This window comes from Anser brachyrhynchus, assembly GCF_964034855.1.
Source record: "Anser brachyrhynchus genome assembly, chromosome: 5".
NCBI lineage: Eukaryota > Metazoa > Chordata > Aves > Anseriformes > Anatidae > Anser > Anser brachyrhynchus.
The window spans coordinates 58,441,294-58,465,928 of record NC_137699.1 but is presented as its reverse complement, the minus strand read 5'-3'; the positions used below and the strand labels follow the sequence as shown (position 1 = coordinate 58,465,928).

At 40.2% G+C, this 24,635-nt stretch overlaps 1 protein-coding gene across 3 annotated transcripts in view; it reads left to right on the top strand.

Moving 5' to 3' along the window:
• The window catches only part of BRF1 (BRF1 general transcription factor IIIB subunit), a 175,553-nt gene that overhangs the window by 58,229 nt on the left and 92,689 nt on the right, over positions 1-24,635 (top strand). For all 3 annotated transcript variants that reach the window (XM_080593999.1, XM_080593997.1, XM_080593998.1), the window contains exons 4-5: positions 14,241-14,272; positions 22,815-22,887. In XM_080593999.1, coding sequence (XP_080450125.1) covers positions 14,241-14,272; positions 22,815-22,887 — 105 coding nt within the window. The remainder of the gene's footprint in view (positions 1-14,240; positions 14,273-22,814; positions 22,888-24,635) is intronic.

Here is a 24,635-nt window from a genome sequence, read left to right as displayed (position 1 = left end):
AGTTTTGAAAGAGGGGAAAGCCTTTTAACTATACAGACTGAAAAAATAATATGGTGAGAAAATTATACATTAAAAATGCATATTCATCAATGTGACGTACTGACTGAAATATGTAAGCGTATTACATTAAAAAAGACAGACATTGCCTCTGTCTTATTGTCAGGAGATATTCTCATCTTATCTGTTCTGCCATTGAGGTGGAGTTCTTTGTTTTCTGTTTTCATTCTGTAATTGGTCCTTTTAACTTTTTATTGTGCTTGTAGAGAGCCTTTTGGCCTTGCAGTTTCCAAGAGGAAACAACGTTGTTATTGTCATTTCAGGTACTGTACTGTGTGCCCCAATTGTGGGACAAACAAAGAGCTGATGGTTCAAGTAAGACTGCAGAAAATTTGAGACGTTGCCTGAACATGCTGGTTTGTGAGAAATTGTGTCCTTACTTTGCAAGAATTTTGTCCCTTTTTAGCTAACTTGCATTAAGAACACACTTTTTAATTTTTCCCCCTAATGAAGCTGTGCCTTCAGAGTAATGAAGTTCTGCCTGTTCAGCTCCAAAGGTGGTTAGGCTGTAGATGCTCTTTTCTGTGACTTTTCCTGTTGGGCAAAAGAGCTGGGCAGTCTGCACTGAGAATATTTCCATTTGAAATGTGCCGTTGAAATTACCAGTGGGCCATCCTTCATCTTCAGGGAACTGAGGGAAAAAAATATAAAATAATTGTAAGCTATTACTGAAGAAGTCTTTTAAAGAAACATATGGAGTTTTCAGCTGCTGTGTGTCAGTTGGTACCTGACACTGGAGAGCATCCTGTTCTGTACTTATCTGGAGTTGAAAGGCTGGGTTTCCCATGTGAGTGCCATTACCTTCTGCAGGATCTAAGTTAAATTTTATTTTCTATATGACAATTTCTGGTCCTTAAAGGATTAGCCTTCTAGGGAATGCAACAGATGGACTACATCTGTGCTGCTGTTTCTTAGGGACTCCCGAATCACTACATTCTTACTGCATCTGGAGGACCCAGTTTGTTGCCAATAATTACTTCCAGCACATATTCAGATAACACTTTCTCAGCTGAAAAATACTTTTGTATACTGTCAGTATTGTATTTGTTAGTCTCTGCTTGTTATCTTCCACCTAGAATCTAGACTTCTGCTACGGCAAAAGAAAACACCTCTAGTATTGGTTGCTACTCTGTTCCTCAGTCCTGGAACCGATGGCTTCATTGTTTCAGCTGTTTCTTGAAGTCATTCAGTGATGAAACAAGGGTGCTCCAGTCCTTGTTTTTTGCTGATAATGTTGGCAGCCCTCCCAGTGGAGCTGTAAGCAAGTCACTTTCCTACTGTTGCAACTGGAAAAGTTGGGAGCATGGTCAGGAGCCAAGAATGTTGGTTGAAGAGTAGTAGCATCCAGAAGCAGAGGACAGTGTCAAAAACGGAAGCTGCAAAAAATACTGCTTGAAAAAAGTACTAGTTCACAAGAATCCATCCCACCAAAGCGTTCAGAGGTGGAAGGGAAGAGAATATAGAGAATTTTTCATCAGTTTCCTAGCAGACAGAGAAGGTGGGATGCATACAAGGAAATGCTTACATAGGCAATGTATTTGAAACTGACAAAATGCAGAGGAGACAATCCAGAATTCCTGTGCCCTCTGTAGGATCACAGAATAATTCAGATTGGAGGGGGCCTCTGGAGTGCATCATCTCCAGTTCTCCACTCACATCCTCATTAGATCACTGAAGCCCTACTCAAGCTGAGTTTTGGTCATCTCTAATGACAGGCATATCCTACCCTCTCTGGAGTATGTATTGCAGTGTTTTGCTTGCTTCATGGTAAATATTTTTTTCCTAGTATCTAATCAGATTTTCTCTTGCTGCAACTTGCATCAGTTGCCTTTTGTTCTGTCACTGTGTCCAAGATTAATCTCAGTCTTCTTTGCACACCATCACGAGGTAGTTAAGACAGCATTAGATCTTCCTGCCTAAAGCGTTCTCAGCCTCTTCTCATAAATATGATACTCCAGCTCCGTAACCATCTCAGTAGTCTTCCACTGTAGTTACTCTAGGATATCAACGTCTGTTTTGTACTGAGAACCTAAACCTGAACATGGTGCTACAGATGCATCCTCACAGGTACTGCTGGAGGGGAATAATCACCTCCTTCAAGTGCTGGCTGCATTTTTGCTGGTACAGTGCTCAGTGCTTGGTCTTTCTTGATGGAAGAGCATGCTGCTTACTCCTGCTCAGCTTGTCTACAGGGACCTCCAGCTCCTTTTCTGCGAGCTGTTCAGAGTTGGTCAGTCCCAGCCTGTACTGTAGCAAGGGGTTCTGTCGCAGGCAGAAGACTTTTTAAATAAAAAGACAGATGCAGTTCCTGCCGGCCCTGTTCTCCAAGTTGCGAAAGTTCCTCTGAACACTGCTTTTATAATGACCTACCTCGTGGTGCACTGACTGCTTCCCCAGCTTGATGGCATCTGCAGACCTGCCTGAGGTGTCTTCTGCCTCGGCGTCTCCTTGTGAGTGAAGACAACATGGCCCCGAGGGGTGCCTGGAGTAACTGTCTGCGAGCTGGGCTTTGTACCACTCATCACAGCCCTTGGAGCCTGGCAGTCCAGCCAATTCTGTGCTTACCTCACAGATCTCAATCGTGATGTCTCAGCAGTTTGGCTCTGAGTACCACGGCAGGCCATGTCTTCATGTTCCCCATGCCGTCGGTCAGGTTGCCATGTGAACTCCGTGGGTTGGTAATGCCGTGCCTGTGGTGCCTCCACGCTGTCGCTCTCCGCAGTTGTTCTGGTGCTTGGCCAGTCCTGCACAGAGACCATCTCGTTTGTCTTCTGGTGGGCGATGCAGTGGCAGGCACTCGCTGATTTCTAGGGCTGGTGCCTGAAGACACTTCCTGAGTGGCAGCAGGCTGGGATTTGCTCCCTGAGGAGCGTCAAGGCCGAGGGAGCGGTTGCGGCCTAGCCATGGCCGTTCTCCTGAAGCTGTGGGTGCTGTGCAATCCCAACCACCACAGCTGTGGGGCGAGGACGAGAGGAAGCTTTTCTAGGTGAATGGTCAGGCTTTTTGGCTGAGAGGGTGTATACTTTTCTCTCAGGTTGTTCCTCTGTTTGTTTTTTAATGTATTTATTATGTAAGATTATAATGACCCAGTACATAAACATTTCTGGCAGCAGAGCTGTAACTCCAATTTGCTCCCTCCTAGCTGAGGGGTAGAATTTACAGTGCTCTGCGGAGGAGGTCGGCATTACAATCCTCATCTCCTGATGTCAGAGCAATGGAGGCACAGAGGTGAAGCCAAGTGTCTTGCTCGGCAGGGCAGTACCATAGTGCAGACACGTGTCCCTCGGGCACCCATGCCTCGCACAGCAGCACGCTGCCTCCCAAAACGTCAGAGTCCTATCCTGCACATTTTTCCTTTCTGTGATTTTATGAAAACCCTGGAATATACCTTTCCAACCATATTTTTAGCTAAAATTGTGAAGAAGAGCAGGTTCTGAAGGCTCATGGGTGCTGTTGTGCTGAGCTTATTATCAGAAGTCTACGCTGAATTTGTATGTCTTGGCAGTAGGGGGAAAGAAGTTATCATTTCTCTTGAAAGCTCTGCAAATATGACAAAATCAGCAAGCAGCTGTAAACACGGGACCCACAATAGCACTCTCAGTTGTTGTTCGGAGCAGAGACGTATTTTAGGCGCTTGCAGCCAGCGTGCTGCAGAATGTTATTTGAAATTACACTGCTTGGTTACAATAAAAATGCTGCAAGACTGTGTGAAAGGAGTCTAAAGAGATCTTTCCCAGCATATCACTGGCAGTTTTTATTTTCCCAGAGGCAGATGATATGTACATCACTACTGATATTTTTTTCTGGCGAAGAATTCCAGCAGCTGAGGTAAGTTTACAGCTTCTTAAAACTGATAATGAAAGAGCAGTCTCTGTGCTGTAAGGGAGACATGAGATAAGTGCTTGCCATTGCTACGGCATTCAGAAGATAATACAGGGATAAAAGTTAAAATGACACTTCAAGAAAATATTCCTCGTTTTCCATCTTGATTAAAACCATTTAATGAAGGTTGTTAACTTTTAAGAATGTGAGAAATGGCATTTGCAAGTAAATTACCTTCAGTGTGTTCGCTGACTGGTTCTGTGCAACATTGTACTGAGATGCTGTGGGAGTTCCTGTTTAAGCGAAGTAAATATTGACAGTAATGTCAACAGAATTGCAATATCCATGACAAGTAGAGAATTGCAGCAGACTGCTTACTGAGGATTTGAATTTTCAGTAGGACATTTGTGTGTGTATTCTGGCCACTTCCAGTCCTACTCTCCTCACCCCGCGCCTCACCCCAGCAAAGTATTTTCCTTTTTGCTCCTTAAGGATCCCTTCATAAGCATGAGTAACCCAATAACAAGGAGTTGACTCTTGCTTTACCTTTTTTAAATGCTTGGAAGTAGTATGCATGTATACAAAGTGATTTTAGTAAATTGGTGCAAAACTCAAATTTTAAACTGAATAAAGGAAGGCAAAGTTAATCTACGAGCTTCTTAGCTATGTGTTTTGGATAACAGATCTATGGAAATTAGAACTGGCATACTTGGGGGTGAATATCTGATAGGCATTGCATCTATTTTCATCATAAGGAACTCGGTATGTAACTTAGCTCTTAAGCCCTCTTTGCATGTTTTGGACAGGTGGGCAAATTTGCATAACCCACCAGTTATATTAAAGCATTGCATTAAGGCAGGGTATAGCTTGGGTCTCTCAAGGGCAAGGAGATGGTCTGAAAAATAATGATTGACCATAAAGCTAAATAATGGGAGATTATACCAAAAATACAGTTGACAGCTGCTTTTCTCTGACCCTTTGGAGATACTTGGGAACCCCAGAGTGAAAATGTTTATTGTAATAGTAAGGTAATCAAGATGATTTAAGAGCATTTTATGAGGGAAGGGAGAAATAGTTTTTTAAATACAAGAAACATAAAATAGAAGGATAAAATGTGTTTTGCAGTGCACTGGCAGCACTGGAAACAGAAACCCAGTGTCCTGAACCACAGCCCAGCGTCCCTCTGGGCTATGCCTTTCATTTTCTTGGGGAAAACTGATTCCAAAGGAGAAACTTCTATTTTCCCAGCCTTTCATGTAGATAAAGTAGAAAGTGTATCAAATGCCTGTGACTGTATTTTCCCTGCTGAATAGATCATCATGAAGATTTACTGTAGTAATTGAACTCTCTGAAAAGTTAGCTACCTTAAAATCTCAGATATGTTGTCTTTCTGCCCTGATAAGTGAACTCCTCCCTCCACCTGTGGTGTTATACTTGCTCAAGGACCAAATTTAATCTTGTTTTAGGGACAACTTTTCAAGACATAAATTTGCTTTAAATTTAAAATCTGGTGTTTTATGTCCTTGAAGGGGAATGTGTCATGCTGAGAATTGTATCCATTTCAAAGCGTGATGCATTGCTTGTCTCACCCTGAAATGTACTTTAAAAGTATAAACTATCAATTTTAAGTTAGGAAAGCTATTAAGTTGTTGTTGGTGGTGGTTGTTGTTTTTTTTTCCCCTCCTTCATCTTTTTCTTCGTGAGCCCTGGGCTCGCAGGAAGTGAAGATATCTTCTCACCCTGACCGTGACAGCTAGTGGTAATCTCTCCTTTGTGCATTGCTGTGAAGTAGAAGTGAAGACAAGGTTGCATATCATGTCTTGTCACAGGTTGGTCAATTCAAACATGCAAACTCTCTTGCCAGTGTTTGCTGCTGCATCCCAAGATACCTGGCGAGCTGTCTGAGGACGTAACATGAGTTTTCTGCTCACACACTTCCAAATAAACGTCCCTCAAATACTCTTACAGCAGTAGTCTAAAGCATAACCTGTGCAAAATGCCTTATGCTTTATTTGCCAAAATGCTTTTTTTAGTAACTCATTTGGGATAAGCTGTTGTTTATAAACCGTAATGCAAGTCTGATTTAGAAAACATAAATTCTTAATGAGATAGCAAATTGTGTACACCTCCGTGCTGTTACCTACTTATGTAGGTTTCTCCTAGAGTGAACAGTCCAATGTAGGATTTTTTTGTCTGTGTAGGCATTTCTTAAAGTGAAAGCATGGCTTTCTCAACCCATTGATACAATGCATCAGTTCAGCTCCACGTTTTTGATTTGTTTTGTTGAAAGGTGACTAAACCAGAGTGCTTTGTGGAGTTCTGCCAGCGTAAAAGTGGCACGCTGTACTGACTTCCAGGCAAGGCTGCTAAACTAGTACTGACCACCTAGCTTTCAGCTCCATGCTGTGTTTAAGACGTGTTACAAAGGCGGGTAGGTGGGTGATGGGAGCAGTGCCTTTAAGCAGACTTGCTTTGAGCAGTAGTTAAGTTCGGTAGCGTTTGTGGAAGTGTTGCCATGTCCATGCCCTAGCAGAGAGCTGGCCACATGCACGAAGCCACCACGATCGCTGTTTCCCACCAGAGCTCTGTGGATTTGGGTATCTGTGGGTGTGCAGAGCGTGCTCAGCTGCCAAGGGGGGGTTGCTGGTCCACGGGAATACGCTGCTGTGGGACGTGTGTGCCTCTCCTACCTGCTTTCTGAATCCAAGGGCACCCTTTGGTGCACTGCCGCAAGGATTTAAAGGGGCTCCTGCAGGCACGTGCCTGCCTGCAACTGCTACAGAAGGGCTTGTGACAGCTTTATTCCATCGCTATGTTACGTGATATAGGTTGATGTGATTCTGTTAAAGGCCTTTTACAGGGGGAACCTGAACACATCCGACTGCTGGACTTTCTACCAAAGGCCATTAAGGAGTCAGCAGCCTCAGAATGGCAAGGATGCAATTAATTTCTGTTTGAAGCCGTACTCTTCTTTTAAATAAAGCCTCCAGTGTCAGAAACTTCCTGCCGAGTGGCGGTGTTTTACGTGTAAGATATTGGATAATGCATGTGCACGGATAAATCACGTTCATTGATAGTGGCAGGAGAGCAGTGTTTGAGATTCTGGGCAAACTCCGCTGTGTCCCAGCGCAGTTGTACAGCAGCTGCCGCGCTCCCATCCCTGCAAAATTCTGTTGAGCTAATTCTCCGAGGAGCAGTTAATACCAGTGCATTCGACTCAGTGTGGGCATGAAAGCAAAGATGTAACGCTTGGCTTCCAGCATGGAAAATGTAAAACATTCTGCGTCGATACAATTTGGTTTTGTTCTGGTTTAACAGAGCAGGGCAGTGGTACTCTTCTAAAGGTATAGCTGGGTGCTGCCACATGTAAACCAGAGCAATACTGTGATGAATTTTGGCATGGGAATTGTGTATGTGCTTAAAACAAAGGTGTTAACCAGCTTTACGAGATCGTGATATAGTATAAAGCAGTTATTCTGCAGACTTTTGCTCCTTATTTGTTTTAAGGTTTCCCTTTCAGATAAGGTGGGGCATTGTGTTTTGGAGCCAGCCGGGGAGGACTCTGCAAACAGTGTAACTTTAAAGAGAAATTGGAGAAGGTGGGGTGGGTGACGGGGAGATTGTCTGGGGCTGCAGTTGGGATGAATGCTTTGAGCCAGGGTGAGCTGGCGCGGCTTCAGAAAGAAATCATCGCGCTCTGCCCTTGTCTGCGTGTTCCTCCCCCAGTCCGTCCCCTGCCCTGTATCAGCCCAGGTGTTTGTGCAGTTACGTGTGAACTGGGGGGGAGTTAATCCAGTTGAAAACAGGCCAAGAAAAAAAAAAAAGGAGGGGGGGGGTATTTATTTCAGACAGTTCCCTCGGCTGGTTTGCCATGTTGCTGCACAAATAGCAGTCCAGGGAAAGGGGTGGTGACAAGTAACGATCAAGCCGGTTGGAGCAAGGCTGAGATTATTCTTTGTTTGTGGTGGTGTCAAGTGCCAGGCAAACCATAGCCTTATCATCTTTTATCCCCTCCGCCTCCCCCAGATCTTTCCAAACACTTCCATTTGGAGTTCTCTGAACAGCAGAGTGTAAAGGCTGACGACAGCGCTGGTTTTCCTTTGCCACTGCTGGGCAGGGAATGATTTTCTCTGCTCCTTTCTTCCACTTCTCTCTCTGCCAGCTGCAAGCTTACCTGCCACGTGCTGTGCTGAATACCTGATTGTCAGCTCAGAGTAATTCTTCCAAATCTGCACCTCTTACGTTTTGTGAAATTTCTTTCAGTGTTGGTACAAGTCATAACCTTCATAGACCTTGGATACAGGGAAAAGAGAAGACTAAACTCTTTTACTTTTACCTAAATTGTTGCTATTGTCCTCCTTCCCAGCTGCTTTTTTATGTCCTTCCATTACTGAATGGCCATTCTGTGCAGGCTTTTGGACTGTGCAGCTTCATACCTGCTTATGTGCTCGTTTCAGACTCACAATGTTTTCTGCAGTGATTTTTCCTATTTATTGTTTCTTTTTCTCCTGCAGGCTGAGCTTTGCTCCTTTCCTGGTGCCACTCTCCTGTTCTTGTCTGCCAGCTCCACTCTTAAGTTGTTCCTTAAAACGTGCTTCTCCTAGCAAGCTCGTTTCCCCTCACTGGTGCTTGTTCGATTTACTGTTGTTCAGGGGAAAGAGTCTATTTCTTGTTCGGAGACTTTTTGTTTTTTGAGTGTAGTCAACTGTTGTTTATACATCATCACATTACCCAGGTTGTAGATGAACTCTAAAAACCTTTAAAATTAATATTTACACTTTCATTCTATGCCTTAATTTTCTTTTCCTAGAGTGTACTAACTAGATTATCTTTCAGTGGCAAAGTTCGCATATTCCTTGTGTAGTTTTTCCATCTAGTATCCTCAATAATTGAGAGTTGATAAGCATTTTAGGATAATTTTTTTTTTTTTTTACTTTTTTGCTTGTGTTGCACTGTGAATAAATTTGCATGTGACTATGTAAATACTTTGTAGTATCACACAAAGCAGGTTACCTACTTGAAGTCAGTAACACTAGGACTACAGCCGAGCTTGAACTCTTTGAAGACTATTCTCTAAGGGAAGCATTTGGGAAAGTGCTGAACGCTCACTGAATATTCAGCTAGGCTGGCATGCTTTTGAAAACGTTACTGTAAAGGGGAATGACTCTGAAGACAATTATTAAGAAAAGCTACAGCATTAATTTTGTAAAGGCTGAACTGTACGTGCAGTAGGGAGTTTGAAGTTTAATGTAGCTTGCAGGCGGTGGATTCATCCCGTCTCACTGGCTGTGGCGCCGAAGTCAGCAGCCCAGTTGCCCTAGATTTTGTCTGCAGTCGCTGGGGATAGAGGAGGAGAGAGAGAGTTGGTGTCAGAGGCTAATTCAGATCCTAGGTGAGCCAGAAAGCCACTTTTCTCACCATTTCAGTTAGTCGTAAAATCGGGCAGGCTGAATGCAGCCCGAAATGTCTGTCTCCTTTTTAGTAGATCTGCCTAGGTGGCTGTGCAGCGCTGAATTACCACCACTGACTTTGTTGTAACTATTAAGATAAAGGTGTTTCACATACTAAAAGGGAGCAGCTACCGCAGAAACACACCGATTGACCCGGGGAAGGAGTCCGGCAGTGCTTTTTGTCCTTAACAACTAGGGATTTTAGGATATAGTTTTATAGCATGCAGACCTGCAGTTATGTGCAAAGAAGAACAAAAAAAACCAACCTACACAGGCCAAAATCTAGTTCTTTTTTTTCTCATGCATTGATCTGCACATAAATAAAGATGGCTTTTTATGAAAATGGCATTAGGAATGTTTTTTACTACTGTCTTTATACTCAAGTGCAGCCTGTGCTGTGCAGTCTTGTTCTTTGCACAGACAAAATTGCAAGCTTAGGAAACTTTAGAAACTGGCTCCATAGGATTTCAGCCTCAAGGCAAAGCGTTATTAGAGTTATGAGAAATGAGTTTTCTACAAAAGAATTGGCTTTGGTTATTATTTTCTAATCCTGTTAGTTCAATGAAGTTAGGAAGAGAAATGTTTACTTAAAACAATTAGTGCTGTCAGTCAGCTTTAATTAATTGCTAATTAAAATGGTGAAAGTTTGTAAAGCAGACATTTAATTGTGATAAGTCATAATCAGACATGGCTAGCTGTATGAAAATATGGAAGGACAAGGATGTTGATGGAAAGGGTGATGGAAAATTAGGTTCAGGGCCAGGCAAATGCAGTCACTAATTTTTTTTCCCCGGTATCACTGCACTTCTTTGTCCACCCACCCTTTTATCTTATCTGCATATGTTTGTTATTGTAAGTGCTGCTGGGAAGTTCATGTCTCTTACGTAGCTTATTCAAAACTGTAAATAATTAGTTTCATTTAGAAATTGAGGGGAAAAAATTAACATTCAGAACTTTTCTTGTTTGCTTTTCAGTCACCTTTCTTATTAAACTTTGCCTTTCTTGTTTCTTTGTTTGCAGCCAGCTGAATCGTTCTTGTTGAATACAGAGAGGGAATTCAAATTTAATTATTTTATATACCTAGTGGATCTGTGAGGAGTTTTTGTTAGAAGCAGAAAGCATTTTAGCTTCAAACGAAGAAGGTGGCGCTTCATTAGTGGACAGCACAGAACTTAGGGATGTCATATTTCTCCTGAGTGGCTTGCAGTCACGATTCCTTGGCATTAATCTTTCTGTGGTAGTACAAATTTTGTAGTAAGCTAGTAAAAAATAAGTAAAAGTTTAGAGTGTAACTTAAGAAAACTTTAAAAATAAAATAAACACCACCACCCCCAAATAAAGCCACAAAAGAATGCAAAACAACAGCAAAACACAAAATCCCACCAACCAAAACCAGACTCTGCCTTCTCCATGCTGTTCATACGTGCCTGTATCTCCCAAGTATGACAGTGTGTACGTAGTGCATGATCCTTGACACACTAAAATTGACACAGTAAAACCCCATGAAATTGTTTGAGGGTTTCCTGATTATTGTAGAGTTTGTCAAACGTTAAAACCAAGACGTTTTTAGGAGGGGCACAGTTATTCTTGCATTTCTGTATATAACTTTGTCAAATGGCAGTTTTGCCTCCTGCTTAATGATACCCAAAACCTAGGGGATTTTTCTCCATATAAGTACTTCAGAATTGCTGGAATACATAAAATGTGGGCCTGTCTAAAGGACAAATGCATTCTTGTTTTGGTATTTGGGGTTTTAGGTTTCCGGTAGTATTCATTTCATCATGAACTTTTGTTTCCTCTGGTGCTGAGAATGAGATCATTATTGCTGTGATTCATTGTGCTCTCACATTATCCACAGATTACCAGATTATAAAGGCAGAAAGGGAGTGCTGTGACCACTCAGACTGACCTCTTGCATCATGTTGGTCAAAGGATTCCCTTGAATTAAATCTTTTGAAGTTAAGCCTTTAGACTCATCTCATTTTGATTTTAAAGTTTCCAAGTGATGGACAATCAGTTGCATACCTTGGTGAAATGAGCTAAAAAATAGCAAAAGAAAAGCAGCTGAAACCATTAAAACTTTTAAAAAATAAAATAAAATCGGGTGCATTTGTAACCTTCCTTAGCCCCCTTGTGTTTATATTCTGTTGTTTTGCATGTGTGTATCTACAGTATCGGTAGCTTTCTGTCCCTTTGAGAACTTTTCTGTGTGCTAGCAGTCTCCATATGTAAAATTATCATTGTTTTTCTTTTGGCTTCAAAGAAAACATTTATCTTAGGATTGTATAATTTTTGAATACATATTAAGTATTATCTGCTGCTTTCAGCTGTTGTATGTTCTCCTGAACTGTTCCAGCTCTGAAAAGGAGTTTAAAAACAACAGCCTGTTTTTACAACTACTTCCTGCTGATAATTGTGCTCACAATATTCATAGTAAAGGCCAACCCGTTGCTACTGCATGACTCAAGTTTCCCCTTTGCTTTTGCTTCGCTGTAGCAACTGCATACATATCAAATCATTGACAGGGATTGCTGGAGGCTACCTTAAATGAAATCCAGAAATGCCACATTTTTACGGTGATCTTTGCTTGTACAGTTTCAGTGGACACTTGAACTAACTTCTCTACGGAGCAAAGCAACTGCATGCTAAAGCGTCTAGAGCGTAGCTCTAAATTGCCTCAGAGTTGCCTGAATCCTGCAAGTGAATTTCCCAGCTTCTTAGCTCTCATCTTTTGTCCCTACAGTTGCATGCATGTTCTCTGTTTCTCTTTACTTAGACAAAAAGGGCGATTTTTTTTTTCTTACAGTAATAAAATCTGGGCACTTGTAGTGTGTTCTTAAGTTTTGCTCTTCCACCAAAGTGTTTTTAGCAGCTTGAGGAAAATGAAGATTTCTTTGCTATACAGATTTCATAACTTTAACTGAAATGCCTAGGTTAGAAATGTAGCTTTCTCTTTCACCTGAGATCTGCTTTAGCCTCTGGTAGTGATTCTCTATCTCCAGTGGTCTCCAGTGGCAGCAGCCGCCCCTAGGGCAACATGTCTACTCACTTTGGTGTTTCAGGAACCTGTAAGCTGCTTTTTTTCTGGCTTCTTTATGTATTTATTTATTTTCCCCCTAAATAGTGATGAAATCTATCAAATAGAAGTAATAGCTTTCAGTTATCTCAGTGGTGAAAGTATCTCTGAGTGGGCATATATTACAACCAGACGCTTCAAGTCAGTAATGAGCCAGGAACATTTTTAGGTCTAGAATATTTCTCAAGCATAAAATTGGTGATTTCTTTCTAGATCTGTTTGAGGAGCTGTCAAGGGCTGTGGTTGCTTGGCAGATTCATTACTAAACTCATTCGGTTTCCCCTTTCTCACCACTTTGACCAAAAAGCTGCTCTGAATTCAGTATTGCTCTGCGTAGATTTCTAAGCTCCATTCCTTACGGATTGGTTTAGTTAGCAATTTCCTTACTGTCTTAAAGTTTAAGATTACTTTGATATTTTGCATAATGTTATCTATAATAAGTTTTGGATTATTTCAGTGGCCTAGTGAGATTTTACCTAATAAAATAACCAGGCCTGCGTATTTTTAATGCTAAAAACTTTCACCAAATGTTATTAACATAATGTATTGAATTCTGTAGCGAATTTGGAATGCTAAGTTCCTATAATTTTAAATGCAAACTAGGGATAGAAATGCTCAAGGATAAATATTTTTAGTGAGACGAATGTGTATGCATAAGCTGACTATATTAGCTGAATTAGTCTTCTTCCGTGGCTGATATTTAGGAGAAATTTGTCCTCCAACATACCTTAAAAACAACATACACTAAAACTTGTATTGCAGCAGCGTACCACGCTGTACTGATGTCCCTCTATTTCTTAATACTGGATTTCTTCACACATTGCTACATACAAAAAATTGCATATACCTCCGCATACGTGTTTTCTTTGCCTTCCTCTGTCTCTCAGACGATTTACTTTGACGCTGCTTTTAATGGTAATACTGGAACTCCTTTCTGACAGGTAAAGGAGTGGCCGATGGATCGAGCATGTGATTGTTGTGTTCCTATCAGCAAGAGGGCTACCTTTGCACTTTAAGCTTAATGTTTGTTTGGGTTTGGTTTTAGATGTTATTAAGACAATGCGTTTCTAAATGTGCTTAATTTCAGCAAAATCCGGCGGAAACTTGTGGTTTTGGCTTGTTTTTGGTCTGTTGTAAGTCCCAAATGTGCCTATAAGGTGTAGTAAATGGTGACCTGGTCTTTTAGTTGTAACAATATAGGATTACAGTGAAATCAGTGGTTGGACCAGATGATCTTGAAAGTCTTTTCCAACCTTAATGATTCTATGATTAAAAGATAACAGCTGATTGACCTGGTTAGAAGAAAGAGTAGCCAAAGTGGCTTTCTGTTCCGAACTCTTTGGCAAGTCACGCTAGATGAGGGCAAAAGAAATGTATTGCCATTTTCTTAGTTTGCTCTTCCAACTGTTTTTCAGTGCAATGGGATCCATGACTCCTGAGCTAGCAAAGGAAAGAGATGATCTTTATATTCTCGAAGTGTGAAAGTGTTTATCTCATTACTAGTGTTGTTATTTATTGTTATTGTTTTCTTCCTAGGCTGCAGTATATGGTGAGTATTTGTAAGTCACACAAGGTATTAGCTTTTCTTTCAGACCATCACGTTACATAGGCAGCTTGTGCAAGAACTGCAGCAAGTGCAGGCAGGATTTTCTGGGGAGCTGACCTGTTAGCTGGGTGTTGGCTCTTAGCGGAAGCACTGCATCCACGTACCTCACCTGCATTTGGCTTATCCTGCAGTTTAACCTGGGTTTGTTTCTTCCTTGTTTGGGTTGCTTATGACACTTAGAAATACTGTCACAGTCATCAAGCGTGTGTATTCCTTGACTTCTTCACAGACATGTTACTTGACCTCAGTGATCTTCTCCAGGTATTGTATCTATTTTTGTTTGAAACTTTTGCTGAATTGTTAAACTTCGATTAATTTCAAGTGAAAAGCTGTCAGCGTGGGCTATTTGGGATGTTTTCATTTCTCTGTAAAAATTCTGATTCGGAAAATCACCGGGTTTGTAGTTCAGTAATTGTTCAATGAAATTATTTTTTTCTTTTAATGTTGCAAAGTATCAAGAGTTAGTATGATGCTTTCTTTAGGATTCAGAGTCATGGCAGTGGCACAAAGTAAGACGTTACACATTTTTAACATAACCAGTTGTTGAAGATGTAACTTTTCTTTGTAGGTAATATGGTGTAAATGGATTAGTGCACTACAGGGACATGTTTTATAAAATGTGTTTTGAAAGAAATGTGTACTTGCTCTTTATGTGGAAGTAGAAAGCTCTGCTGACATACGCTGTCTTACTCTCGTTTTCCATGTTAGGACTGTTTTACATACAATGTGAGTAGGTTAGTTACATCTATTTTTGTCCTCCCAGCTGTCCTGGTAAATGGCATCCCTCTGAAGACTATTTATTGCTTACAGCAATCTGCTGGAATTACAATAATCAAATGAATCCTTAATTCTTAAAATTACTAACTTTTTTCATTGTTTCCAAACTCTTACTGAATTATTTTGATTACAAGCAAATATTGCATTTATAGAATGGGGGGGATATTCTTCTTTTAAACACAGGTGATTTTTCATGGCAATTGTTATGAAATAGAATGATCATAGTAAAATGGAGCGCATTCTCTACATGTGAAGAAGAGGGGATATTGAATCTGTAAAAGAAAAAAAATGAGCAGACAAAGATTGAATGATTTGTTTTTTCTTCTCTGTACATTCCAGCCAGAAAAGGTGTCAAGATGGGGGCATACGGGAACCAAAAGGTGAAAGAGGGGTAACTGAAGAGATGGGAGAGCCAGAAATAGACTAGTGGTATGGAAATAATCAACAACTGGAAGGAAGAAAATGCAACATTTTACTATCATGATCTGTATTTAAATATGCGAGATTTCTGGTATGCTCCAAATTCCAGTTTCTTAAAGATGCATCTGAGCAAACAGAAGTGTTAAACATTACTGTTAACTATAGCTAGCCAGAAAGCCCTGTTTAAGAATGCATAAATGAGCTTTTCAGGTCTTCTCTAGATTTATTCCTCCAGCCTGAGTTAGGTTAATAAAACAAAAACCAACCAACCAACAACAAAAATAAAAACAACCACCTCCAATTTTCAGTTTCAGGTCAACTATATACATGTTTAAATAAAATTAATCTACCTGCCAAAAAAGCTTCCTAGATGGTTCTTAGCTTTTGCTGCTTTGTATCTCTGTAAACTTGGTGGCAAAACATTCACTGCCCAGGCAGAAAACTTCAGTGCATTCTGCTTTAGATCAGTCTTTGCTTACAGACTACATGCTTAAAAAAGAAAAGCAATCAATTTATTGGATGGTACTGTTACCTTGAAGTGGCTTTTTCTTTCAAGGACAGCTGTTATTGTAAAGTTGGGGTGTAAATGTCATTAATGAATAAAGAAGGACCGCTAGTACTAGTAGCAGTGCTATTTCTACTAGATGCAGCTCTGTTGCTGCAGGAGGACGGACCTCTGCATCAGTGACCTTGAACCAGTGTCCTGCAGGCGCTGGGAGAGCTAAGACCCTCTGGTAGCTCACAGTGTAAGAGAGCTGGGTAGCTGAAAGTAAGAGTAAGATGAAGATGTGAATCTGCTGTTACCTGCAGCTCGTTATTTGTCTCATGACCTGCCATATACATGTTCTTTCTCTCTCATAGTTCAGTTTAGCTTTTCAAAATAAATTAAAAAAAAAAGGGGGGGGAGTGAGTGTAGGTGTGGATGGGGAATAGAGGAATCTAGGAGAGAAAATCTTAAGTTTGTCCTCTTAGGTTCTGCTCTGCACCTCTTGCACATCCACTCTTCCTGTACTTAGTGAGTTGCTTTGGGATTTGGTTCCCAATTCTCAATGCAAAAGAAAAAAGAAGCAAACCAAAAAAAAAAACAAACAACCAAACCTATCCCTTATAATATAATATGCTTTTAGCATAGCATTATGCTGCTAAAATTTAGCAATAGAGGAGGCTAATTTTCACTGTTAATGGCAGTCTGTTTAAGAAGCCCTATCAGCTTTCCTCCTGTACTGATGATTGAGATGGGAGAGTTCGGCTTGTTCCACTGGAGAACTACACAGCATACATAGCACTACTACATAGCAACTTTTGGGACTCAAATTTGATGTCAGAATAAAATGCCCCCTTTTATGTTTTTTTTATTGGACGGGCCAACTTTTTGTATTTTGTCTCCCATTTTATTTCTAGGTAAAATATGTCCCATGTCTTGGAGACCTGTTGAAAGGGTTGTCAGATCCCGTATGCCTCTGGTACATTTAGACTTGGAAGCGTTATCTGAAACTGCACAGAGCACTGCTACAAATCAGGCTCCTTCCTCGTGCAGAGTGGAGTCGTGCTTCATGTTGATTGAGTTAGAAGGATGATCAGTCATCAGTCTCTGACAGGGAAAGTACTTGTTTATATTTTCAGATATTGCATTTTACTTGCAAATACACTCTTTAGAGAGGTCTATAATCAGGCCCTTTGTTTGCTTTTTTGTTCTTCCAATCTAAGTGACAGGACTTGCTTGTTTAGGAGAGTAGGGAAGCTTGTCTAGCCTTGGCCCAACTTTTGAACAGTTTGGGTTTGCCAGTCTCTCTCAGAGCACTCTCATTCCTTTCACCTGGAGAAGTATTTGGCTCGGGTTTTGATTGCTGCCTTTCTAATCCTGGGAGATGCCCATTTCTTTTTTAGCCTCTTGTGATCTCCAGTGTCATGGCCTTCGCAATGTAGTCATAAAAGACTTCAGGAAGATGTTGGCAGTGCTTTGATCTCCAATTTCAGCCTAGTAGAATATCATTTTAGTGGTCTTTGTGGTGTGTCCTGCTGTTAAATAAGGCTAATGCTTCCTGAAAAGATGTAAGACAGAGCCAGGCTCTTCAGAGCAGTGCGCAGCAGGAGGGTTAGCAGCAATGGATGTAATAAATGAAAATGAGATGTTTGGCCTTGGTATCAAGAAAAGGTTTTTCCACCACGAGAACAGTCTTGTGTGGGAACAAGTTGCACAGAGGAATTTCCAAGTCTCTGTCCTTGGACAGAGCAAAACTCTGAGCAACCTGCTCTGTAGCTGATCCTGCTTTGAGCAGGATGTTGGACTGAGAGCTCCTGAGATCCCTTCCAACCTGAACTATCCTACGGTTCTAGATAAGGGAAGAGGGTGTACGAGAAGTGAAAGCCAGTAACTGGTACTGGCTTGGTCTAGTTCTTCAGTCTCTCTTCCACTTCAAAACATAACTCTTAGCTTCTTATATTTCTTCCTCTTGAATTTGTTCGGTCAAGTAACAATACTTTCTTGTCCAAAAGGATCATTATTATGACTTATTTTTGGAAACCTGATTTATTTTATTTTTAAGGCAGCATTAGCCTTCCCGATTCCTTTACGCTTTTCACAAATTACTCTTGTACTTTGTTGCATAGATAGTATGATTATAGTTTATTGTACAGCTGCGGTGTTGGAGGAGGAATGCTACGACTACACCATATGCCATTAGTGAAAGCAGGCTCTCTGTGGGGTCCCTGCACTGGAGGCAGTGCTTTAAAGCATGGCATAGAAGAAGCTGCTTAATTTTGGTTTGTTTCTCTTCTTCAACCCCAGTCTGACAAGCTGGGGTTGGTACACATTTGTAGTTTCACATTTTGTTTGTCTTTTGAGGTTAAATGTAACAGTCTGGTTGCAATATGGACCCCAAAATAAGACACTTTAGTAGGAGGAAGAGAAGGGTGAAAAAGTATTTTTTTTTAAGACAGTACTAATTTGCCTCAGTTTTTGATACTCTTTATTCATTTAAAGATATTAACATGTTGACGGCATTTGCCTTTATTGCCCCTATGCAAATTGCTATTTTGATTGAGTTAATTTAAACAACCTGGTTGGGACCCTCAGGCATTACTATACTAGAAATGTTAATAATGAATCAAATAACCACAGGTGCCTCTTTCCCCAGCAACAGACACTCTCCTTAAAAACTCATTTGCTTTTCATGCTTGCTTAATTATTTAGGCAAGCAGCCACGGATATTTCACAGTGTGAGTTCTCATTGAGTTCCAACTGCCCAGTCTTCATCTCTCTGAACGATAGAAGACCTTAACCACCGTCACCACTTATAGTATTTTCTACAGTGCTGCACCATGGTCTTGAAAAACCTTTTTGGAAATTGCTCATAGTGAAAGGGTTTTGATTCATAAACTTATGGAACTTGTTGAATGAAAATTTTTGCTTGCCTGTGATCACAGTTTTATTGATTGCTACTGTCCTGAAGTTACCGTAATCTGATAACCAATGGGAGATTCCCCGTTTCCCAAAGAGAGTTTAAAATTCTGGAACGTGTTAGGCAGATGAACAGATGAATTCCCGTGGTACTGGGAGGGAAGTATTTGTTATTATTTGTAGAAGTGGAAGTATATTGGTGTTTGTGAACACATGAGGCATGATGTGAAATCAAGAGGAAATTATGAAAGGATAAGAGTCCCTATGGAAGTGTCCCTTTGAAATCAGCATCTGATGACTGACAGATGTGAAATGAAAAGGCTGTGTCTCCGAAAAATACCGTGAAGGGCAAAGAGTATAACAAGTAGGAGGATCTTTCTATAAAGATGTAAGTGAATAATTGGAAGCCGTTCCTTCTCCAAGTGCCACTCTTAACTAATATAAAGTGTTCTATAACAAGAGCAGAAATTATCGGTACAGGACAGCATCTTGTACAATCTTAATTTCTCCTGCAAAAGCTTAGGGGTAAAAATGCATTGCTTTGCAGCGCCTTGGAGAGTGTATACTTTTTGTCTGAAAAATGTCTTCCTGCTGAAGAATCTAGTTTAAAAACAGAAGAGAACAAAATGCGTAGTGACAGGTCCGTGTGCTTGCAAATGCATTCTGTTAAATGTGAGATGAATGTAAAGCAATGCGGTAAAACATATCGGGGCATGCAGATATTTAAAAATACTCGCTCTGTAAGGGGTCAGTGCTGCTCTCTGTTGTTTTACGTGTTGATGCTTAAACCTAGTGACTGCATCGAGTTTAGAAGATTTTAGTATTTGACCAAAATATGAAAAACCGTACAGAGAGCACAAGTCTTAGTAAAGTCTATAAAATAATTGCTATGCTTTCAAAATATTGATTGGAGACAGTTGGTGAAAATACAGTCTTTCACTATGATCCTTATAAATCAAGAAGTGGGGAAAAGAGACTGAAGTTAATGTGGTAAGCTTGAAAGCTACAGCAATTGAAGTCTAAGCCAGACACAGCTTTCTAGAAGGGCATTTTTGTTTATTCACTGTTCAAAGGATTCATAAAATTAGATTTTATGAATGCAAATGTCATATGGTTCTAAATTTGGAGTATTAAGCTTTTGATGGATTGGAGTATATGAATTTCTATAAGAAGTTCTTAATGAAGAAAGAACTAGAAATTAAAGTAGGCCTCTAAATTAATTCTCTTAATTTTCTAAGCTTAATAGAGTGCAAAAAAAAACATAGAAAAGATGAGTAAAGAAAGATAGACTCTTTCTATATGCCTAATATAGCTATCATTTCATCTATCACAGGACGGGTGTGTGTATGGAATAGTTCAAATTAGTGACAGTGGCATTAAAATTTAGCGGAAGGGCCTTCTTCCACTAAAACCAGAAGTTATTAAATGCCTTGTTTAAGCTGTGCAGCACCATTACTGATTTCTGAGTGAGCTTTATGCCATCTTTAGTTCTCTGCCTGTAGGAAACGCCCCAGAACTTCTGAATATTTGGTAACTTTTAAAGATGACAAGTGTTTTGCTTTAGAGGGCTTGAAGTATCTCTTGCTACTGATTTGCCAGGAAAACTGGAACCAGTTAAGTGCTCCTGATCCTTTTTGTGACTTTATCCTGACATAAAAAAAGCATCAGCTTCATGAGGAAAACAATGCAGAGTACGTAATACACTGTGTATCCTAGTTCTTTCTAAATTGGTAGTAACGAGAAACTGCAGAGAGCACTTGTGATCAAAAGAATGAAATTTCCCTGATGTGCCATTTCTATTTGAATTTATTAGTTTGTGTAAATACACTGTCTACATCTTGAAGTCAGCCACAAAACACCGATGATGTGCGTAGTGGAAAAGCAGGTTAGTTTTAAAGTACCTTACTTCTCAAATAGACCATGGACCTGGAGACTTTTAGTTAGGTAAGGATAGGAGGATGAAAAACAATCATTAGCCAATTTTATAATGCTTTATAATGTCTTTGCTTTGTATTTAATTCAACGCCTGTTTTTGTTGTTAGAGTATAGCTTTAAAGAAGAAAGTTTCTTTGTCTCTTCATATCTGTTTGTTCCTGGATGATTGCATTTATAGGAAGTTTGCTTAGGAGGAGTTTCTTCTAGTGACACGGCTAGATGGGGAGATGCATGAAGTATTTGGATGTCCTGACAGAAAAAAAGCCAGAGGGAGAAATGCTCGTCTGAATTAGAGGTTCTCTCTAGACTAAAATGAAGGAACTAGATGAGTTTGTGAAGCCTCTGATGGAAATATCATATGGACTTGGCTCCACTGAAGTAACTTTATTGATTTGTGCAGGGAAATCATCCTTGCAGAACAAGATCTAAGTGATGAGGTTTAAGATTTATAGTAACTCGGTCAGCCAACGTAAAAGGCTGAAACTACAGCCAAAACCCCACTCTTTATGCTGATATTTTTTAGACAAAAGGTCAAAAAAAGCCATCCCAAACTTGCAGTGAATGTAGAGCATCGAAAGCCAACTGAAACACTGCAGATATTTTGCTTTAAGTAATGTCTCTGTGGCTCGTGGAAAGTCACGTGCTCCCAAACTCCTATATGAACTGCCAGGTTCAGTGGGTGCTTGGTTTTCTGTGTAAAATTCTGTGACTTATTTCCTAAGCACACTTTTTGTTCAAAAATTATATTTTGTCTTTCTTCCTTGCCCTAGAATATTATTTCTACGTTGCCTGGCATTTTGGGGAAAAAAGGAGTGTTAAAATTTCAGCCTATCCTATGGAATCTTCTAGGGCAGTGAAACCACTGGTCAGACAGACAAAGCACGGGAGGTATTCAACATTTTCCACTAAATATGGCCTATATTAACATCACATCATACACACTTGGTTGAACAGTCATTTTCAGCATACATGCTAATTCTGAGGATTTATTTGAAGTTTTCCTTTTTTAAATTTGAGTTCAGAAAAAAAAATCACATTGGGAAAATTTTCACGTAAAGCAAAAAGTTGTTTTGCAAGTAGATGGCTAGGTGGAAATGTGGCAGTATTTGTTTGTTGCCTTTTCACTAGCTTGGTAGCAGCATCTGTACACTAGGGAGGAAGGCTGCTTTTAAACCGGTGTTGGTAAAGCTCTGTGAAACTGGAAGGCAGTACTTAGTAACAGATTATTAATTTCCATGGGCTTGTACCTTAATGGACAACTCCATTGTGTAATTGCTTAGTGAACACCTTCATTATCCTGGCGTAGGAAAGAGAGGGGCAGTTCTATTACATGAAAGCAACAGAGTACGTGCTACTTACCCCTAAAAAAAAAAAAATGTTTGCATTGTAGGAGGTTGGATTTATTTATTTTTTTTAAACTAACCTTTTTATGTGCCTTGGGGGGAGCAAGGTGTGCCTGGAGCTTCATGGGAACGTTTGGGGATAATTGGGATTTGAAATAAATGCTACCTTTCTTGCTGACCACAAAAACACATCTTAAGATAGTGAAATAAAGCTTCCTCAGACTTTTCAAACACTGTACTTGCCTATGCCATAAATTGCAAATCAGAGTCTGAGGAGCAGCTCCTTCTGTTTATGTCCTCCTGATCAAGAGTGGGACTCTGCCTGGCTCCTTAGCAGGCCTGCTGTGGTTCAGGGTGGTTTGGTGTTTGTTTGTTTGTTTATCTTTTTCATGTGGGGCAATGTCCAAACAATCAGAAATGACAAATACCCTTGGGGCATGTAGCACTGCTCCTTTCTTTGGCAGAGAAGTTTGGTTTGTGCTTGTGCAATACTTAAGTGTCCCACTTCACATGATTTTACAGAGATGAAATTTGCACTAGCTTGTGATTATTTGCTGAAGTTTTGTTACGTTACAAGACAAATGACACTATAAAGTCTGTTTAATACTTTAAGATGTTAGGTGACAACTGAAAATTTGTCCAAGTACTACAGAGCGACACTGAGTCCACTGAAGAGCATAATGAACAGCATTTTGTAATTTTTTTCAGTATAAACTTAGGCTTTGATTTACAAAGCTAACTTATGCAGCTTTTGACAAGCACCAGGTATTATTCCGTATCTGTAAATATTTCTTGTATTACTTTAATTGAATTTTCTAAAGCAGGTTCTTTAAGATTTCAAAAATGACTTTTTTCCTTTCCACATAAATGGTCTGTTTAAAAACATTTGTGGTTTAAGATTTAAATAACGATTTTTGTCTTTTAATAGGTGAATGTCTATGTGCTGGGAAAAACTTTCCTTCTGTTGGCCAGAGAACTCTGCATAAATGCTCCAGCCATAGGTATTTTTTATTTTACTATTTAACTTTTGGTTTATTTGCTGCATGGGTACTTAAGACAAGTGTGTGTGTGTGAGCAAGATGCTGTTTTCTTTTACAGCTTTGTTACTGTTCTCAGAGTAGTTTAGGCTATACTAAGACAATGGACTGACGTGTGGCATCTGTGTTCATCTACAAGCTTGCACAGGCCTGTCAAACTCAGTTCCATGAAGATGCTACATCTCGTAAACATTTGCCAAACTTACTGTCAGTCCATCACCTGTAGCTGAGGAGTTCAGCACTTGCAATACAAGTGACTTGATGGAAAGTGAGGTGCAGTGTTTTCCAAGTAGGCAACTTTTCCCCAAGTATTTTAATAACTTTTTAATTAGTAAGTTATTGTTGAAATTATAACACCGGGTGATAGGGAAGTGGGATTTACCTTGTTAAAAGGGTTAAAAAAGAAAAAAAAGTTCTTGCCTCAGTTGTAACTTTGGAGCCAATTTGGAATTCATACCAATTCCAGCTATAAAAGAAGGAGTTTACAGAGAGGTCTTGTGACTGTTACCACCACTGCGCACCGTTTTTTCCCTGTATTTTAATCCACCCGTACTCCCACTCTCCTTAATCTGCACTGAGAGAATCAGATGTCTTTGTGTTCAAGAACACATGCATACTCCTTCAGATGTACTCAGCTGGTCATATAATCGTGTTCTTGCTCGTTTAGTTTGTAGCAAGAGAACCAGCAGCTCCTGTACCGAGCATTGCTTTAACAGCACCCAGATAGCATATGGCAGGACACAGCTATCGCCCATCATTGCAGCAACCTGCCCCAGTTAACATAGGTTCATGTCTGGTGGAAAGTACTTCTTTTCAAGATGTAGTTCCCCTTTTGAGAGAGCACACTGTATTGCAACTTAGTTTCAGGGTGGAAAAATAACACAGGTTAGGTAAAGACAAACAGAAAACCCTTCTAAATTAAATCTAGAGGTACCTGTCGTACATGGGGAAAAACAATGGTTTAGCTTGCTGTTTGAATGGTCTTTCCAAGGTCATTATGAGACAAGATTTATAAAGAGAAGAAGTACTTCCAAGTGGTTCGTCTGTAATCATAGTCAGAACCTTGAGGAATACACCTACTGTTGTCAGTCTTTGAGAAAACTGAAGGATACTAGCTATAAAATGACTGCTGATAATGGATGGAAGGGACTTAGAGTTCTCAAAAAAATACAGAGGAAGAAAATAGATGCAGCATCATTTGCTTAAGGCAGCTTCCACCAATTAGTAACTTTGAGTGAACTTAAAGACCATATTGTAAGTATTTCTCTAATGTATGCTCCTGTGATGTGTATTTAGATAGTGGCTGTCAGTATTATAGCTCTTGGCCAAATCTGTGATGAAGCCTGTTGCTGTATTAAGCTTCATCAGTATGTCCTGACTGGCTGTTTGAATCTGGTGCAGTCTGACAGGTGTCAGCGTCGCTGTTTGCTGGGCAGGCTGGAGGTTAATGCAGATGATGCCCAGAGCGTGTTGTGAACAGACATTATAAGCTTTCAAGTATAACTACAGGGTGATATTAATTGGCATTAGATGCACTCAAGGTTTGTCTGTGTTCAGTTTAGGCAACACACAAAACACCTCTGAGCTTCCATGTCAGCTTCCTTCCCTATGAAGGAAAATAAAGGCAAGTAAAGGCTGCCTGATAGATAGTCTCAGCAGGCAAGGGAGCCTTCGTATTGGCAGCGATACGTCCCCACATGTAGGGGACAGAC